General features: G+C 43.7%; 1 protein-coding gene across 1 annotated transcript in view; it reads left to right on the top strand.

Moving 5' to 3' along the window:
* Window positions 1-14,334, top strand: part of LOC144484869 (uncharacterized) — an 80,910-nt gene that overhangs the window by 48,612 nt on the left and 17,964 nt on the right. The window contains 5 exon segments of the mRNA XM_078203230.1: window positions 5,487-5,568; window positions 8,748-8,838; window positions 10,921-11,019; window positions 11,145-11,317; window positions 12,195-12,524. Coding sequence (XP_078059356.1) covers window positions 5,487-5,568; window positions 8,748-8,838; window positions 10,921-11,019; window positions 11,145-11,317; window positions 12,195-12,524 — 775 coding nt within the window.

The following is a 14,334-nucleotide window of genomic DNA, read 5'->3' as shown; positions in this document are numbered from 1 at the left end:
AGACAGAGGGAAGTTAGACAATGACAGAAAGGTGATCAGGGAGGGCAGAGGTAAAACTGAGCAATGGATGGACATGGATTCAGATCCAAAGATGTGCGGGTTAGGTTGATTGGCCAGGTTAAAAATTGCCCCTTAGAGTCCTGGGATGCGGAGGTTAGAGGGATTATCGGGTAAAATATGTGGGGGTAGGGCCTGAGTGGGATTGTGGTCGGTGCAGACTCGATGGGCCGAATGGCCTCCTTCTGCACTGTAGGGTTTCTATGTTTCAAAACTCTGTAGAGACTGTATCTGGGATAAAGAAAATAAATCTTGGAGATATTCATCAGGCCAGGCAGCCTGTGAGAGTCACAAACAGAATTGTTTGCCTAATTCTCTGTTATGTTGAGCGAGGCTCTGACAGTTTTTGTACAGGTTCAGCCCAGCTCTGTGTCTCTGTGGGACTCAGTGCGCAGTGATAAACCACGGAGTCTGGCAGCTCTGTTTCAGACACTTTCAACGGGACGGTGCGTGTTGTATCATTGAGCTCCGCTGAAAAACGGTCCCCTGGGGACCTCCCTGTGCTCCCGGTGAATTTAACTGTTTGCAGCAGATACTCCATGGGCCCGTTGGGATACAGACGGTACCAGAATAGGAAAGGGTTTGTTGCTTGTAGCTGTATAATTACAGAACCACTGAACATCATCTCCTTCAGTGACGGTGACTGCAGGTTTCTGCGAAACAGAATCTCCTCGACAATGCCCTGTTGCAGCACAAATAAATATTAAACTAAACAATGCGACTTCACTCTGTTTCCCCCAGAATCTTCCCGTCATCCTGAACAATAAACTTAAAGAGAAATCAGACAGCAGAACAAGAACATATTTTTCACAGTTCAGTGGTTGGAACGGGAAGGTATTTGTGGTGGTTAAATCAAACTTCTACCGTAAACATTCTGTACTTTCTAACGAGATCAGTTCCTCCCCTTCAGTCCCTGTAACTGGAACGGGAAATTGCCCACTGTCTGTTTGTAAGTCTGGTTATTTTTAAAATCATTTACTGGTACCAGGGGAGTTTGAATCTCAGCCTAACTCATCCAATCTCATTCCCTGTGGAAAATGTGCCGACTCTCAACAAACAGTTTTCAGTATTGAGACCACCGAGATCCAAATCACTATTCGAGGTTGGGATCAATCCGATCACCCAACCCCAGTCCCTTGTACTGAGCGAACAGCCCGTCAGAATATAGTGTATGGTAATGGTGTACAACACAAGAATTGAGCAACTTGTGAACTGACCGGGAGTAATCTCAGCGCCAAATGTCACATGTCTCAACAGTGACGATCGTTAACCTCAGCGAGGGAATACAGTTCAGACGGGCCTGTGTAGTGGCCTTAATTCTCTGTACATGTCGATTAGATGCGACTCTTTTTTTGTACGGAACCATTGATGATGAACTTGCACCGGTTTTTGTATGAGGTCCGTGGGAGCCTTATTCACTGTGGGTTTCAGTGCACAGTAATACACGGCGCTGTCAGTCATCTTCAAACCTTTCATGGACAACTAAAAAGTGCTTTGTTTCAGGTTGAGATTCCCGCTGAAATGCTCAAAGCCGTGAGCCGTCTCGTTAGACCCATAACATCGGCTCTGAGCAGATACTGAGGAGCGCGGTGTGGATACTGGCGATACCAGAACAGGCCATAGCCTGTAGCTGAACTCGATAGAGAGTAATTGCAGGATATTGCTGAATCTTCACCCTCTGCTGCTTCAACTCCTGGTTCTGACTGGGACACCGAGTCTCCGTTACTCATCTCTGAAAATAGACAACAGCGGGTTAGAAGGAGTAACAACAACGGAATAATCGCCTCGAGATGGAAATGGGGAATGAATATGGGGACTGGCGGATTTCACGTAGAAGTTCAAAATGACAGACCTGTAATCAGGACAATAACCAGAGTGAGACAGAGTTTCACCCCCATGGTTCGAGTTTGAACACCAGAACAGAGAGACTGATCACTGTCTGCATCAGATCTGCAATTGGAGAAGTTGAAACAGTCAGGGGGATGTTATGAGATCGAAGGTGACTCCAACTCTCCGCCCCTTTTTACATATCCAAACAGACGCTTCCTTTTGAAGGGGATCGTGATCTTTCATAAGTGATCAGAGAGCGCCCTCCCGTGGAAACAGGTACACACACGGCAACCTGCAAATACTGACACATATAGAGATCATCTAATCATAGAACCCCTACAGTACAGAAGGAGGCCATTCGGCCCAGCGAGTCTGTACCGACCACAATTCCACCGAGGCCCTAGTCCCGTAACCGCACACATAATCTCCCTGACACTAGGGATCAATTTAGCATGGCCAATCCACCTAATCCGCACATCTTTGGACTGTTGGAGGAAACCACAGCACTCGAGGAAACCCAGCAGACATGCGGAGAACAGATACACACACGGTCACGTGGAAAGACCAACACGAATAAGGATATATAACCATATAGATATATGCCCAGACAGTGACATTAATTCTAACGTCCCTCGTTATAAATCCAGAATTATTCTGCAGGTTTCTGACACCTATTTGTTTGCGTTGCTAACATAGAAACATAGAGAAACTACAGCACAATACAGGCCCTTCTGCCCACAAAATTGTGCCGAACATGTCCCTCCCTTAGCGACGACTAGGCTTACCTATAACCCTCTATCTTACTAAGTTCCATGTACTTATGTAAAAGCCTCTTAAAAGACCATATCGAATCCGCCTCCACCATCGTTGCTGGCAGCCCATTCCACGCACCCACCACCCTCTGAGTGAAAAACTTACCCCTGACATGTCCTCTGTACCTACTCCCCAGCACCTTAAACCAGTGTCCTCCTGTAGCAACCATTTCAGCCCTGGGAAAAAGCCTCTGACTATCCACTCGATCAATACCTCTCAGCATCTTATACACCTCGATCAGGTCACCCCTCATCCTTCGACTCTTCAAGGAGAAAAGGCCGAGCTCACTCAACCTATCCTCATAAGGCATGCTCCCCATCCCAGGCAACATCCTTGTAAATCTCCTCTGCACCCTTTCTATGGCTTCCACATCTTTCCTGTAATGAGGCGACCAGAACTGAGTACAGAACTCCAAGTGTGGTCTGACCAGGGTCTTATATAGCTGCAACATTATCTCACGACTCCTAAACTCAATTTGTCGATTGATGAAGGCCAGTACACCATACACCTTCTTAACCACAGCCTCAACCTGCACAGCTGCTTTGAGCGTCCTATGAACTCAGACCCCAAGATCCTTCTGATCTACCACTCTGCCAAGAGTCCTCCCACTAATATTATATTCCGCCATCCTATTTGACCTGCGAAAATGAACCACCTCACACTTATCTGGGTTGAAGTCCATCTGCCACTTGTCCGCCCAGTCTTGCATCCTATCAATGCCTCGTTTCAACTTCTGCCATCCCTCCACACTATCCACAACACCTCCAACCTTTGTGTCATCAGCAAACTTACCAACCCTTGCCGCCACTTCCTCATCCAGGTCATTTATAAAAATCACAAAGAGTAAGGGTCCCAGAACAGATCCCTGGGGCACTCCACTGGTGACCGACCTCCATGCAGAATATGACCCATCTATAACCACTCTTTGCCTTCTGTGGGCAAGCCAGTTCTGGATCCACAAAGCAATGTCCCCTTGGATCCCATGCCCCCTCACTTTCTCAATAAACCTTGCATGGGGCCCCATATCAAATGCCTTGCTGAAGTCCATATATACTACATCTACTGCTCTTCCTTCATCAATGTGTTCAGTCACATCCTCAACTAATTCAATCAGGCTCGTTAGGCATGATCTGCCTTTGACAAAGCCAGAGGCATGGACAGAGTGGATAGTCAGAAGCTTTTTCCCAGGGTGGAAGAGTCAATTACTAGGGGACACAGGTTTAAGGTGCGAGGGGCAAGGTTTAAAGGAGATGTACGAGGCAGATCTTTTACACAGGGAGTAGTGGGTGCCTGGAACTCGTTGCCGGGGAAGTAGTGGAAGCCGATACGGTAGCGACTTTTAAGGAGCGTCTTGACAAATACATGAATAGGAAGGGAATAGAGGGATTTGGTCCCCGAAGGGTAGGGGGTTTTAGTTCAGTCGGGCAGCATTGTCGGTACAGCTTGGAGGGCAGAAGGGCCGGTTCCTGTTCTGTAATTTTCTTTGTTCTTTGTTCTTTGAAATGGCGCACATTTTCCAGAATAATCTTTTTTAAAAAATCGTGTTTCGGAACATAGAAATCGGAAAGAACACTCAAACAGACGAGGAAACAGAGACTCAGTGCGGATCAACTGGACTTTCCTTTAGATGGCCGGAATTTATGCGCCTGAATGTTTCACATTTATAATAAAAAAGGCTCAAGTATACCTAACAAATAATTCTTCAATCTCTTCCATTTAATTATAGTTGACTTTGTTTAAAAGCTGACGATGGTCAATCTCAAACAAACGCCATGGGATCTGTATTACCCGGTGATTCGACTCCTTTTCTTGGTCAGTTATGTTTGCAATTCAGTGATATTCAATTTCAGAGATATTCAATTCATAATGAGGACATGTTAAATAATGTATCGATGTTAAATATTGAATAAGGAAACAAATACTGAGTACAATTGGTTGCGATTATTCGAAGGAAGATGACAATGACGCTTTGATGAATGAGGAACATTCATTGCTCCCTTAGCGGGACGAACGCTTTTTACGTTTGAAGTTCAACATAAATTGAGAAATCAGGTTGAAAAAAAAGGATGTCTCCTTGGATTAAGTGACATGGGCTCTGAATCTAACCTTTGGAACTTGCAGCAACTCATTGGAGTTGAACATTGTATTCAGGCAACATGGGGGCAGCCAGGTTGTTACTTGTTTCTGTCGTGTCGTGGTTATCACGTTCGCATAACACGGTAAAAATACCTGGTTCGTAAACCTGCTGAAGCATTCGTTAAACTTTTTCATACAGCGTGAGGGAAATTCATATTTCAGTTGGTTGCAGAACATTATCGGAATCTCAGTGTTACAGCCATATTATCCTTGCTCTGACCTCGACCTCAAATGCTTTCTGTAAATTAAGAATTGCAAAATATTTTGACAGGAAAGAATCGTGCACAAATTAGTATTTCGCTCAGTGTACAACAGAATTCGATGGATTGAAAGGTGCAGACTAACATAGTTAATCACCATCTGAAACATGTCTAATAGTATTGTGTGCGCAAAAAGACAGACACAAGTGTCACTGTAACTGAACCAGAGGGAATAGCGCACATTTCCCAGAAGCATCCTTTATAACAGTTGCTCCTCATGATAAAGAAATAGGAAAATCCATTCAGGCAGATGTGGAAATCGAGAATCAGTGCCGACCTGCTGGACGTCCAGGAGATGGACGAGATTTAGGCACCAGAATGTTTCACACACAGAATAAAGAGGGATCAAGCAGAACTAACTGATCATTCTTAAATCTCTTCCCTTCAAAGATATTTGATTTCGTTTAAAACAGGGGTCTCCAAACAAAGGCCCGCGGACCAAATCCGGCCCCCAGCGGGCTACATCTGGCCCGTAGCCAGTGGGGCGGGACGGGATTCCCGCTGCCGAAAACATTCCCGCGTCCGGAACACCGCCGCTGACTCAGGATCCGGACGCGGGAACGGAAGCCACAGGCCGGACATTTGCTGCCGCTCCGCGCGGTGTCTGATGGACCCATGGAAAATCCTGCCCTCTTTGCCGGCCTATTGTCCAATCAGAGCTGCCGTCCTGTGACTGACAGTTCATTAAACGATTCAGCAATTGAGACATCTGCTATCCAATTGCCGCTCTGCATTGACTGAGTGACAGCTGCTTTATCCAATCCGTAAGCTCCATCTGTCTGAAATGAGCGAGAACAATGACAATGATGGCGGTAATTCAGAGCAATTCAGTTATGGAAGGAAAAAAGAAAAGAAAAGTGGACAGTGAGTGCCACCTGTTTAATGAAGAATGGGGTGTAAAATACTTCTTTGTACAAGCAGGTGATAAAGCCTTGTGTGTCGTATGCAACGAAACTGTTGCTGTTTTGAAGGAGTACAATGTACGTCGGCACTATGAGACCAAACATGAACCAAGTTATTCCCAATTTACAGGAACACAGCGTTCGGAAAAAAAATGAATCAATGCAACGCAGGTTGCTTTCCCAACAAGCTTTTATTACGCAGAAGATAACTGAAAATGAAGCTTTAACCAGGGCCATTTACAAACTAGCTTATGTCTTGGCTAAAAGAGGAAAGCCATTCACCAATGGAGATCTCATCAAAGAGTGTATAATGGAAGAAATGGAAGAGTTATGCCCAGAAAAAGCAAATCTGTTCAAAATCATCAGTCTTGCGCGAAATACTGTTGCTCGTAGAATTGAGGATATAGGAAGCAACATATTTCATCAAATTGCAGACGAAGCAAGAAATTTTCAGTTGTATTCTCTCGCACTTGATGAATCGAATGAGGTGTCTGGCACATCACAACTCCTAGTATTCATCCGTGGCGTCGACAGTGCACTTAACGTGGCACAAGAATTAGCATCAGTGCATAGCTTGCACAGCACAGTAACTGGAGAAGACATCTTGAAAGCATTGCAAAAAACTGTGTTAGAATATAACCTGGAGTGGAATAAACTGCAATGGGTGACAACTGATGGAGGAAAGAACAGGCCTGGGGTGAAGAAAGGTTTGGTTGGACAAATCACAAAAGCTTGTGAGGTTGGTGGATTCTCGAAGCCCATGTTTCTGCATTGCATTATCCATCAACAAGCATTGTGTGGAAAATAAGTGGATATGTCTTGCGTTCTGAAACCTGCTGTTTCAACAGTGAATTTCATTCAATCTCATGGGCTTATTCATCGCCAGTTTCGTGATTTTCTGAAAGAAACTGATTCTGAGTTCGGTGACTTGCCTTATTATACAGCAGTTCGATGGCTTAGTTGTGGAAAAGTTATATCACTGTTCTTTCAGCTCAGAGAGGAAATTGATTCCTTTCTCACAGAGAAGAATCGACCGAACCACTTTTATCAAACACTGACTGGCTTTGGAAATTGGCATTTTTTGCGGACGTGACAGGCCATATGAATCAATTGAATCTGAAGTTGCAAGGTGAAACAAATTTGATTTGTGATCTATTCGCGCATGTCAAGGCATTCAGGGCAAAACTGATGCTATTTCAAGGACAGCTGAAAGTTCATAACTTGGTTCATTTTCTATGTTGTGAAAATTTTCATGAAGAAAGTGAAGCAGAATTTCCCTCTTCATTTGCAACAGAAATCATTAAGGACTTGCAAAAAAAATTTCAGGAACGATTTTCTGATCTTGATGGAAACACAGATGAAATACAGTTGTTTCAAAATCCATTTGGCTGCAATGTTGAAACACTCCCAAGTCAGTTTCAAATGGAAATTATTGATCTCCAATCAGATGACATGCTGAAAGACAAGTATAAAGAAGGAAATCTGATCAATTTTATAAATCTTTGCAGTCTGAGCAGTTTCCAAATTTGAAGCGATTTGCTTGTGGATTTGTATCAGGTTTTGTTTACCTGTGTGAACAAACATTTTCAAAAATGAAGTATGTCAAGTCCAAGTATCGAGCAAATTTATCTGATGAGCATTTGAAGTCCATTCTAATAATTGGCTCCTCAAGCTTGAAACCTCAGTTCAGCAATATTATGAAATTAAAAAAGCAGTTCCATCATTCCCATTAATCTTGTGCAAAACTTCATGATTTGTTGGTTACGATTGAAAACTCCAATTGCCAGAATTGTGTAGAAAGGTGCAGACTGAACTTATTTTTGTTCGACCTTTATTAATGGTTCAAGTTTATTTTGAATTTCTTTGCTTTGTTTTACTGAAGTTCTTTCTCCGTGCGTGTTTATATTTGTTATTGTGTGACACATAATTGGGCAAATTCTCATTCAAGTAAACATTTGTAAAATTTCAGTAAATAAAATTAATTTTAAAATGAATAGCGTGCTTTTCTCATCTGCCGTTAAGTAATTGATTATTTTGTCAGAGCATTTGCTAATGTTTGACATCTTTACTCATTATATATCATTTCTCAATGTAAACACGGCATTGTTTCTTTGTAATTGTCACATTTCTCTTTTGTCCTGAATCATATCATGCTGATTACAAAGATGATCCAAATAAAACTTATTCATTCATTTAAATTTTATTCATTCATTTATAAAACTAATTCTTTTCTCTGGCCCCCGAAAATGTGTAAAATATACGATGTGGCCCTCGTACTGAAAAGTTTGGAGACCCCTGAAATAGACACTATGCACCGGCTGTGGTCAATGGGACGCAGAGAGTGCAGATTGTGAAAGTGTTGCTCATTAATTCAGACACGAAAAGGTCACGAAAATAGAAGAGGTGAGTGAACCCATAATAAAGTGATTTGTGAAATTATTGTTCAATGCAAATGCAAGTCAAAACCTACCTAATACAATTCCTCAGCTGATGTTCACTTGTTCTTGCTGAATGTTGTGTTGTGTTATTTCAGAAATGACGCTGTGACTCTCACAGGCTGAGTAATTACTTATGTTTATCAGTGTGTGAGCGCCCTCTGCTGACCACTACCTGGAACTCTAAGTCTTGGGTTTTTGTCCGTGGTTCGCTCTATGCACCAATGTGGCTCCATGGCACAGAAATACACAGCGCTGACAGAGAGAGCGCCCCAATGAAACTTAAAGGAACTGCTTTGTTTTCTTTGTGGAAGCAACAGAAAATCTATCTGGAGAATCTTCAGACGTGGCTTCTGTGCCATATATCGTCAATAAATATTTCGGAGTTTTCCCAGAACACTGGAGGTACCAGAACAGAGTTCGAACATCAGCACCCGAATAACTGCAGTCCCGTTTTATGGCCTGTCCTTCATGAACCGTTAATTCAGAGGAAACCATATTTGCCATTGGTTCCTGCAACAAATTACAGAATCAATTAAATATCTGATAGTGAACGCTGAGAACAGACAGTGACTATTTAAACACCGGGCAGCAAAACCAACAGTATTAGTAAAGAAATTTGGAAGAACATGCTTCCTGCTACAGAATTCTACAAAAATAGCAGAATTTTAAAAATATTTCAACTCTTCCACTCTGACATGAAGAAGTAATTTCACATCATGGGCAGGCTTTATTTATTGGGAAACTAAGAGGCGTTGCCTAATTACAGGATTGGCTGGTTCCTCAGTTTTCTCAAGAATTGGCCACCCATCAATGTTAGCTGCAGCCCAATTACTTCATCTGATTGTTGCTCTGTCTCCTGTCTGTCCTTTTCTGTATCTCTGGCTCTCTGTTCGGCTCAGTGTCTGTCTGCCACACTCTACCTTTTGGCCTCTCCGTCTCTGTGTCTCAGGACCGCTTTCTCCCTCAACCGTGTTCCAGGAAATAGCAGAATGTGGAACATTCAATTTCTCCCAATCACCCATTTCAATAAGTTCCCCAAAATCCCATTAACGGACAGCTGATATGTTAGACAAAACATAACAACCACAACTATTGAGAAAGTTTCAAATCGAAGCAGTTGCAATGAAATCCAACAATATATCAGATATATGCGAGTCAAATTTACATCCTTTCGATGTGGAGATAACTTCATTAAGAGTTCGAATTGTATCAGTATTGCTGTGGTTTCAAATTATGTAACACGAGCATAGTTTAACAGAAAAACCTGGGCTATTAAAAATAAAATAAATGACAAGGATTCAAATTGAAGTTGTTATTAGTTCCGTGCATAGTTCCATGTGAATTTATGTATATTATAATAACTATTATATGAACATGAAAAATGCAGCAGCAATATCCTGCAATAAGATCCTTCTGTAATCTGAGGATTCAGTGATCTCCCAGGCAGAGGCTATTTACTTCACATCACCACAAGAGGGTGCTCCCTCACCGTTTTTGTGTTTTCACTGCAGGAGGAGCAGTTTCGACCCCACCATGAAATGTTACAGAGCAGACAGCCAAGAGAACTTGATTGATTGTTGGATTCAACAGTGATATGTTACAGAGCAGATATGGATGCTAACTTTGCTGACGACACAAAGATAGATAGGAAAATAAGTTGTGAAGAGGGCGGAGGGAGAATATAAAAGAACATAAGTAGATCAAGTGAATTGGCAAATCTCCAGCAAATTGAGTATAATGTGGGAAAATGTGAAAATGTCAATTTTGGCATGATGAATATGAAATAAGGTTAATATTTAAATGGCGAGCGATCACGAAATTTTGAGGTATAAATGAATTTGGCTGTCCTAGTCCAGGAATCACAAGGGGCTAATGTACAAGTACAGCAATTAATTAGAAAATATCAGAGAATGTTATCACTTATTATGAGGGAATATATTGCGAAAATAGGTCGGGTATGTTTCCGTTGTACAGGGCATTTGTGAGACCATATTTGGAACATTGTGTACAATACTTGTCTCCTTATCTAAAGAAAGATGGTAATGCTTTAGAAAATGTTTGTAGAAGGTTTGCTAAACTATTACCAGGATGAGCGGGTTATTTTACGAGGAAAGGATGGTGATGCTGCGTTTGCATCCACTGAAGTTTAGAAGAGAAAGAAGCAACTTGATTGAAACCTTTCAAACCGGAAGTCCAATAACAGGGTGGATGTGGAGTGGATGTTTCCTCTTGTCCAGAGTTGTAGCTATACTGGATATTTCTGTGTCTCTATGTTTCACGGAGTGTATATATCTGGACTCTTGGTTCTGTGTCTGTTTCAAATGCGGTTGTACTGTCCACGGGAGGGCGTTCTGAGATCACTACAAAACATCACGGCCTCCATCTTCAGAAAGTGTCTATTTACCGACATAAAAATGGGAGGGGAAATAAAACTCAGCCAATCGTATTGCATTTTCCTTGCTCTTTCAAATTCTCACATTCCAGGTCGGTTACAGCCAGAAATCCGTATTTATGTTCCTGGAGTTCAGACTGGAACCATGGGGGTGAAAATGTTTCTAACTCTGATTATTGCCCTGATCGCAGGTCAGTGAAACTGGAACTTTCCTAAAATATATCGCGATCCCTGCGCAATTTCCTTTTCCCATCTCTGTCTGATTATTGTCTTCCTCGTAATCCTAATCCACTGTGTGTCTGCTGTTTATCTTCAGAGATGAGTAGCGGAGACTCAGTGTCCCAGTCAGAACCAGGAGTTGAAGCAGCAGAGGGTGAAGATTCAGCAATATCCTGCAATTACTCTCTATCGAGTTCAGCTACAGGCTATGGCCTGTTCTGGTATCGCCAGTATCCACACCGCGCTCCTCAGTATCTGCTCAGAGCCGATGTTATGGGTCTAACGAGACGGCTCACGGCTTTGAGCATTTCAGCGGGAATCTGAACCTGAAACAAAGCACTTTTTAGTTGTCCATGAAAGGTTTGAAGATGACAGACAGCGCCGTGTATTACTGTGCACTGAAACCCACAGTGAATAAGGCTCCCACGGACCTCATACAAAAACCGGTGCAAGTTCATCATCAATGGTTCCGTACAAAAAAAGAGTCGCATCTAATCGACATGTACAGAGAATTAAGGCCACTACACAGGCCCGTCTGAACTGTATTCCCTCGCTGAGGTTAACGATCGTCACTGTTGAGACATGTGACATTTGGCGCTGAGATTACTCCCGGTCAGTTCACAAGTTGCTCAATTCTTGTGTTGTACACCATTACCATACACTATATTCTGACGGGCTGTTCGCTCAGTACAAGGGACTGGGGTTGGGTGATCGGATTGATCCCAACCTCGAATAGTGATTTGGATCTCGGTGGTCTCAATACTGAAAACTGTTTGTTGAGAGTCGGCACATTTTCCACAGGGAATGAGATTGGATGAGTTAGGCTGAGATTCAAACTCCCCTGGTACCAGTAAATGATTTTAAAAATAACCAGACTTACAAACAGACAGTGGGCAATTTCCCGTTCCAGTTACAGGGACTGAAGGGGAGGAACTGATCTCGTTAGAAAGTACAGAATGTTTACGGTAGAAGTTTGATTTAACCACCACAAATACCTTCCCGTTCCAACCACTGAACTGTGAAAAATATGTTCTTGTTCTGCTGTCTGATTTCTCTTTAAGTTTATTGTTCAGGATGACGGGAAGATTCTGGGGGAAACAGAGTGAAGTCGCATTGTTTAGTTTAATATTTATTTGTGCTGCAACAGGGCATTGTCGAGGAGATTCTGTTTCGCAGAAACCTGCAGTCACCGTCACTGAAGGAGATGATGTTCAGTGGTTCTGTAATTATACAGCTACAAGCAACAAACCCTTTCCTATTCTGGTACCGTCTGTATCCCAACGGGCCCATGGAGTATCTGCTGCAAACAGTTAAATTCACCGGGAGCACAGGGAGGTCCCCAGGGGACCGTTTTTCAGCGGAGCTCAATGATACAACACGCACCGTCCCGTTGAAAGTGTCTGAAACAGAGCTGCCAGACTCCGGGGTTTATCACTGCGCACTGAGTCCCACAGAGACACAGAGCTGGGCTGAACCTGTACAAAAACTGTCAGAGCCTCGCTCAACATAACAGAGAATTAGGCAAACATTGTGATCCGAGTGAGTCTGAAATGGAACCTGAAATCCTGGTGAATTCTCAAACCATTAATTACAATAAATGTTTTAATACTAAAAATATATCACCGTTAGAAATGGCGGAGCTGCTTAATGAATGCTTTACCTCGGTATTCACGGTGGAAAGGGATCTGGGTGGTTGTACTGCTGGTTTGCGGTGGACAGAAAGGATCGAGCATGTGGACATAAAGAAAGAGGATGTGTTGGAACTATTGAATGGCATCAAGGTTGGTAAGTCGCCGGGACCGGATGGGATGTACCCCAGGTTACTGTGGGAGGTGAGGGAGGAGATTGCGGAGCCTTTGGCGATGATCTTTGCATCGTCGATGGAGACAGGAGAGATTCCGGAGGATTGGAGGATTGCAGATGTGGTCCCTATATTCAAGAAAGGGAACAGGGACAGCCCGGGAAATTACCGACCGGTGAGTCTAACCTCAGTGGTTGGTAAGTTGATGGAGAGGATCCTGAGAGACAGGATTTATGATCATCTAGAGAAGTTTAGTATGATCAAAAGTAGTCAGCACGGCTTTGTCAAGGGCAGGTCGTGCCTTACGAGCCTGGTTGAGTTCTTTGAAAATGTGACCAAACACATTGACGAAGGAAGAGCGGTGGATGTGGTCTATATGGACTTCAGCAAGGCGTTCGATAAGGTCCCCCATGCAAGACTTCTTGAGAAAGTGAGAGGGCATGGGATCCAAGGGGCTGTTGCCTTGTGGATCCAGAACTGGCTTGCCTGCAGAAGGCAGAGAGTGGCTGTGGAGGGGTCTTTCTCTGCATGGAGGTCAGTGACCAGTGGAGTGCCCCAGGGATCTGTTCTGGGACCCTTGCTGTTTGTCATTTTCATAAATGACCTGGATGAGGAAGTGGAGGGATGGGTTGGTAAGTTTGCTGACGACACCAAGGTAGGTGGTGTTGTGGATAGTTTGGAGGGATGTCAGAAGTTGCAGCGAGACATAGATAGAATGCAAGACTGGGCGGAGAAGTGGCAGATGGACTTCAACCCGGATAAGTGTGTGGTGATCCATTTTGGCAGATCCAATGGGATGAAGCAGCAGTATAATATGAAGGGTACCATTCTTAGCAGTGTAGAGGATCAGAAGGACCTTGGGGTCCGGGTCCATAGGACTCTTAAATCGGCCTCGCAGGTGGAGGATGCGGTCAAGAAGGCGTACGGCGTACTGGCCTTCATTAATCGAGGGATTGAGTTTAGGAGTCGGGAGATAATGCTGCAGCTTTATAGGACCCTGGTTAGACCCCACTTGGAGTACTGCGCGCAGTTCTGGTCACCTCATTACAGGAAAGATGTTGAAGCCATTGAAAGGGTGCAGAGGAGATTTACAAGGATGTTGCCTGGATTGGGGGGCATGCCTTATGAGGATAGGTTGAGGGAGCTTGGTCTCTTCTCCCTGGAGAGACGAAGGATGAGAGGTGACCTGATAGAGGTTTACAAGATGTTGAGAGGTCTGGATAGGGTAGACTCTCAGAGGCTATTTCCAAGGGCTGAAATGGTTGCTGCGAGAGGACACAGGTTTAAGGTGCTGGGGGGTAGGTACAGAGGAGATGTCAGGGGTAAGTTTTTCACTCAGAGGGTGGTGGGTGAGTGGAATCGGCTGACGTCGGTGGTGGTGGAGGCAAACTCGTTGGGGTCTTTTAAGAGACTTCTGGATGAGTACATGGGATTTAATGGGATTGAGGGCTATAGATAGGCCTAGAGGTGGGGATGTGATCGGCGC

Source organism: Mustelus asterias, unplaced genomic scaffold (assembly GCF_964213995.1).
Source record: "Mustelus asterias unplaced genomic scaffold, sMusAst1.hap1.1 HAP1_SCAFFOLD_130, whole genome shotgun sequence".
Lineage (NCBI taxonomy): Eukaryota > Metazoa > Chordata > Chondrichthyes > Carcharhiniformes > Triakidae > Mustelus > Mustelus asterias.
Note: the sequence above shows the minus strand (reverse complement) of the source record. Positions and strands in the feature narration are given on the sequence as shown.